General features: G+C 42.1%; 1 protein-coding gene across 1 annotated transcript; it reads left to right on the top strand.

The window, feature by feature from the left end:
- Window positions 1-458: 458 nt before the first annotated feature.
- atf4b (activating transcription factor 4b) lies at window positions 459-4443 on the top strand. The gene is made up of 3 exons (XM_089018957.1): window positions 459-617; window positions 1828-2292; window positions 3223-4443. The coding sequence occupies exons 2-3, from the start codon at window positions 1932-1934 to the stop codon at window positions 4140-4142; spliced, it is 1281 nt and encodes a 426-aa protein (XP_088875083.1). The 5' UTR covers window positions 459-617; window positions 1828-1931; the 3' UTR covers window positions 4143-4443.
- Window positions 4444-6680: the final 2237 nt, after the last annotated feature.

Here is a 6680-nt window from a genome sequence, read left to right as displayed (position 1 = left end):
TCTTATTATTATTATTATTATTATTATTATTATTATTATTATTATTATTATTATTATTATTATTATTATTATTATTATTACCAGACCCGTCTTCGGGCACTAGGCAGGGGACACCCTGAATTAGTTAACAGCCAATCGTAACATAAGGTAAAAAAAATGGATGGAGAATCCTATTATATTTATAAAACACAACTGTTCTTTGTTGTTATTGTATTTTTAACGACATTTTCTATTTAACAGAATTAGCTTTCGCTCGCCAATAAGTTTTGAATAAATCTGTAGATAAAATAGAAGTGATTATTATTATTTTTTTAATGCGTATCGTTAAAAACCGGAAATACGTCACTAGCCCCAAATATAGTCCTTGGCGGAGTGATCGCTAACACGAACAACGCGGAAGGATACAAGAAGGCTGAGAGGTTCTTTTAACATTCCAGCCGAGCACCCGCCGCCATTTTGCTTCCCACCCAGCACTCAGAAACAACGTAGATTTCGCCGACGTCGGTCTATTTTTTTGCCGAAATGGCAGCGTAAAAGTGTGCAGCGACACAGCAGCAGCCAACAAAACAGTGCATCCAACCAGTGCACTGCATTACTTCAAATTCAGCGAAAATGTCGTAAGTATTGATTTAAAAACCGGCACTTCTTCGTAAACGTGTGTCGGGCCTAGTGCGGGCGACGTCACACCCTCGTCCATTTTAAGTGTACCTCTTGAAATACTCATATTCGCATTCGAAATTAACGTTATAACGAACGATTAACCACGGCTGATGTAACTCCAGATATTGCGAATTATTTTTTAAAGCATTTGTTTAACTCCTTCAACACAGCCCAAATTCTCTTCGGTCATTTTCTCCAGCTCATTTAAGAAAACAACCGTACTTTGTTATTGTGTTTGATTGTTTTACTACTTTGATGTCCTTACGTGCTTAAGAACACGATTATTACCTCGTGTTAAAATGGCGGCTGTTTGCCGGAGGGGGGGGGGGGGTGACCATTTTAGGTCGAATTGACGTCACACTCATCAGCACGAAAACACGTGACTTGCATCTTTTTCCATGCGGCGATGGGGGCAGTGTTGTCATCACAAATGTTGATCGAAAGCACAAATATCCGTTTTTATTCTATGGAGTTAGTTTTATTTGAGTGTGTAATATATAATACAGAGAGAACGCTACTAATAAAGCACACGTTTTACCAGAGGCATAACAAAAATGTCCCATTTTTTTCCTCTCCCCACCACACTTTATTCATATAAGCAGGGTCTCTTATTGTTTCACAGACAAAAATCTCATTTTAATAATAATACATTTGATTTTTAAGCGCCTTTCAAAACTCTCAACGTCACTATAGTCACAAGATCAGTTTTTCTGTGGGTGAGCAGCGGCAGCCACATGCGCCAGCGTTCCCCTAAACCCGGAATAATTCAAATAAATAGAACGTTAGCTAGCTAGCTAATAGATAACTAATAGATAGGTAGCTAGTTAGTTAGATAGCTAATCTATAGCAAATAGATAGATAGCTAGGTAGGTAGCCAGATAGATAGCTACCTAGGTAACCAGCTCAATAGCTATCTAGATAGACTCATTCACTACCAGACGTGCAAAAATGGGTCCACTCCAGTGCCAGTTTTTTTTTGTCATTTTTAACTCCAATTGTAGGACCCACAGAATATGGAGTTTTAGGAAAACAGACATTCGACATGGCGTCCGAAGCCGCCGATTAGATTTTGGCACTCTTGCCGCCATTATGGCTTGGACACGCACAGCACTAATCTGTGAAAATGGTTATAGTTCTCATCACCAAATGTATTCCTCTTGTTTCCAGGTCCCACGTGGAAACCCTCAGCACTGCTGCACGCGACAGCAACAAAGAGTTTGGCACCCTGCGATCGTTATCACGTACTCCTTTTGTGACCAACAACAGCCACTATGACCATGACGATGACAAACTCACTGTTTGGCCTGGAAGACATGGAGGCCCATCTGTGGGAGCCTTCCTCTCCCACGGTTGACGCCATCGGCTCAGCCGCATTTCACCCTGACCAAGAGGACCGTCGCAAAGGAGGACAAACCTCACCGGATGGAGTCGCATCACCCGTGTCACCATTCAATTCGTCATTTCTGTCTTCTTCTTCTCCCCCTCCCTTCTATACACCCCCACGTTCACCGCCCGCTGTCCCCCAGGGGAAAACAGGAACTGGAATTCCATCCGATATGCTTCCATTTCCCTGGTTGGCCCACTCTGGGCAGTTGGGAGATACTGAGATGGTGCTCTCAGCTGACAGCAAAGGTAAGAATAGTATAAAAACAGGATAAAATTATAGATACAGATGTGATAATGGCACAGAAGACATTTCAGATCTATCACGTAATCATCTGTATTTTAAAGACTTATATATAGTATCTATAGTATTCAGAAGAACATTTTTATTGCTTGTTAAAGGACAACCGACACCATCTTTTGTTTCCTAACTGGGATCAGAAAAAACGTTTTATAGCATCTATTATACCCAAAACACGCAGGCGTATATTTTTAGTCAAATGCAAAACCACCAATAAAAGAGTTAGTGTCCCAAAAGTACTTCAAAATGACCTCAGAAAGTTTCAGTTTCAGAAGGTCCCGCCCCCTAGTTCGTGACGTCACGCCAGAATAGAATCAAAACTGGCTTCAGATTTGGAGAAGATGCTTTCTTGTTACTCATCCAGTTATGAATATGATTCAAATAGTTCTGAAGAGGAAAGCATAAATGTTTGCAATCGTTTAAAGAAGTTCTTCCGGGTCAATTCGAGCCGTCCGGCGCCCAAGCTCTGTTGGAAATGGGCTGATTTGTCTGCTGGGAATTTGTCTCAGCTAGTATCAAATAGTAGTCTTGGTGCAACATGCAACGATTCCCCATCGCGTTATGTGTTTTCCTTCTAATTTCCCCATCAACACAAAGTTTTCAGACCAAAGTACCCAAAATGCATTGTGTGTCGCTTTCTCAGTCGCGTTCCTTCCGTGACGTGAGGACTCGTCACCAACTCAAAAACAAGACTTCCGGAATATTCAGCGCAAGTCTTAAAACGTAAAATATAGCTATATGCGGTGGAAAATACGCTCAGTAGAAGTCATTTGAAGTGATTTTACAAATTATGGACACAACCTATCCGGAGGCGTCGGTTGTCCTTTAAGTCACTGTAATTAACATTATTTGTTTAATGGTGCCCATTTTACCCTCAGATGTGTTTGGTGACCTGGATTGGATGGCCGAAAGGGTGGATCTGAGTGATTTCGACCTGGACTCTCTGATAGGCACGTGCAGTCCTAACGAAGAGTCTCCCAGTGATCCAGACGACCTTTTGGCTTCCCTCGATTGCCCCATTGAGCTTGACTCCTTCCCACTGCCCATTCTGTCAAGTCTTGCCCTTCCATCACCAAATATTTTACCTTTGGTTGGTTCTGATCCAAATATCTCAGCCGAACCAGCATGTGATGTTCCTTCCCCTCACTCATCTACCCCAGAACCCAAACAGGAAGTCGAATCGGAATCGTCACCTGCCCATTCCTCAAATCCCCCCTCCCCCTATGACGACTCTTCATCCTCTTCCCCCGCATACACCCTGGACCTCGGCAGCGAGGTGGATGTTCCCATGGATGAGGTGAAGCCTTTGGTCACCACGGTGATACCCCAAGTCCAAAGGGTCGTGCTCTCCCTTTCCCCAACTCGTATTGTCCTTGTGCTAGCTCCTAAAAACCACGTAAGCGGCGCGCACTCCACCGGTTCCACGCGGTCAAACGTGAGTCATTCTTCTCCCCTAGCTTCCCCTCAAACAAGGTCCTCCAGAGCCCGACCGTACCCAGACCCCAAAGAAAAATATAACGCGCCCACAGTGAAAGTGAAGACCGTCGCAGGTACAAACGAAAGACCGAAAGCCCCCAAGAACAAGAAATTAAAGAAGATGGAGCAGAATAAGACGGCGGCCACTCGCTACCGACAGAAAAAGAAGACGGAGCAGGATCTTCTGTTAAGCGAGCATTCGTCGCTGGAGAGGAAGAACGTCGAGTTGAAGGAGAAGGTCGAATCAATGGCCAGAGAGATCGAGTATCTCAAAGAGCTCATGGAGGAAGTCCGTCTGGCAAGGTTGAAAAGTGGACATTGAGGCACTGATGGGCGGCGTGTTAAATTAGACGCGGATATCTTTTTATCTGTACAAATGATTAATCGACTGTAGATATGCAAACGCATAAATATCTGGATTACAAGTATAGTATCCGAGTATCATCTTTTTAATATTAAGTCAAATAACTTTCGGTAGAGTTTGAAAACAAGTTTGACGTCTTGCATGTTCTCATCTCTGGGCCTTTTTTTTTGTATTGTCATAGTTGGGCCTTTTAAGCTGTTTTAAAAATATGTATTACGAAAACCATCTGTATTATGATTAAAATAAAAATGTACATTTAGTACTTTGTGATTTCTTTTGGGATTGAAATATCACATTGGGAAATGGTATAACGCAACTTGTCCGGATGTATCGGTTGTCCTTTAAAGGGAATTGGACTAACATTTTGGTTAAGTGTACGTATGCTGCAGAAAATTATATGTCTCGGGACATGTCCTGCGAAGACAAGACGTAGCCCCGTAAATCATCAAATGTATTGTGCATTTTGACTCAACATAAAAGCCTTTTTTTTCTTTTGGCCTGCGGCAGGTAGCGTTGACCTCTCGGCGAGCACCGAGGGAAATGCTGATGCCGGTGCTGATCTTTGCAAAGCTTGACTGATGTGAAAAAAAACAAACTTGCACATTCAGCTTCAAACTCGTCCTTGTGCCGTCCAGGTGTTTCCTCTATTACTGAAAGGACACTTTGATATTTGATGTACTGCCAATCAAGATGCTGCAAACCATGTGAGTGACAAATACTACAAACAACATTGATAGTTTGGTGCGTTTATAATTGTAACCAAAAGAAACTTCCTGTCACTAATGTTAATGTAAAAAAGATCTTTAGATAAATCTACAAATGCCTTACCACAGTATAAAATTATATATACAAATGTGATGACAGTCCAGGAATGGCACAGAAGACATTTCAGATCTATCACGTAATCGTCTGTATTTTGCATACTTACAGTGTGCATAGTATTCAATAATCGATGAGAAGGTTTCTTCAGCCATCTTCTTTGAAGTTTTGCTTCTTATCCAAGAGGCTTCGTCAGTGAACTAATTTTTTGCTGGTAGTTTTGGCCCTATATATATACAGTAAAGTCTCGTTATATCGATATCGGATATATCGATAGTCCCGGTTATATCGATGCTATTTCTATGCACGCACAGAGAAAATTACGTGCAAACAGGGTCGGATATATCGATAGTCCTGGTTATATCGATATTTTTTCGGACTCCCTTGAATATCGATATAACGAGACTTTACTGTATATACATATCCCTACTGTCCAGATGTGGCGGTGCCAGACTCTGCTATATTTTCATAAAACAGCAAAACCCTTCACTAAATCGCCATGGCGGGGGGAGGTTTAATTTTGATCGTTCCTACAACCGACTTCGTAGGCAACATAGGCTTAGTTATGCTGATGGGGTGATACCAAAGCAAATGAGGCAATCAGGCCCCATACTCAGACAGGACAATAGAAGTAATCAGTGTAGCCGCAGGGAGTAGTCCTCTGCCCCCCCCCCCAACCTGAGCCAAGAAGACCTGAAACAAAATCCCCACGATAAAACGAAAAGCCACACACACACACACTACAATATATCCCGTCTCTTTTTATTGTATGACAATGAACAAAGTGCCGACAGTGTGGATCATCGAGGAATGACACAGCAAGGAAACGTCACTTTGAGCTACTGTACAATGAAGTGGTACAACTTAGCTAGCGCAAAACGCCTCACCTCCAAGCGACAATCGGACGTACTTAACAACTGTATATATTACACTGCGTATACAACAATAAGAAACGATTGAATCATCCACTTAGCAAACTGCTAATGTCATGCTTGTAAGTGCTGCAGTAGGCTACATCTTAGCACGGTCGCTAAAATGCTCTTGTTTCTTATTTTTGCTAGCGACTGTAAAAAAGTAAAGGGGCGCTAACTCAGACCAGATATTCCAATTGGTGTTACCAGATATTGCCATCAAATCTCAAGAAACTAATTTATCTGCATGCGGTGCGCTAACATGCCTCATGTGGTTATTTATATCTAATATGTTGATATATCAGATTTATTCTTGATGTAGAAAAAACTTACTTGGTTGATCTATTAGTAACTCAGATAGCTAGCTAGCTAAGAGTTAGCTCCAGCGATTCATGACGTTATGTGGTTTCCGTAAGCATGCAAAAAGCTTGACAAGGCTCTTACCATCACGCTTTGATGCTTAGGCGCATGCAGCTCACTTTTATAATAATAATAATACATTTCTATTCTAAGCGCCTTTCAAAACTCTCAAGGACACAGGATCGGTTTTTCTGTGGGTGAGCAGCGGCAGCCACACGCGGCATCCACACGCGCCAGCGTTCACTCAACCCAGAAGTAACTCAAATAGGTAGAAAGCTAGCTGGCTAGCTAAGAGTTAGCTAATAATCACTCAACCCGGAAGTAACTCAAATAGAAAGCTAGCTAGCTGGCTGAGAGTTAGCTAATAATCATTGAACCTGGAAGTAACTCAAATAGATAGAAGGCT

This window comes from Hippocampus bargibanti, linkage group LG17 (genome assembly GCF_051943395.1).
Source record: "Hippocampus bargibanti isolate YZ-2025 linkage group LG17, ASM5194339v1, whole genome shotgun sequence".
In the NCBI taxonomy this organism is placed as follows: domain Eukaryota; kingdom Metazoa; phylum Chordata; class Actinopteri; order Syngnathiformes; family Syngnathidae; genus Hippocampus; species Hippocampus bargibanti.
This window is presented reverse-complemented; position numbering and strand designations above follow the sequence as displayed.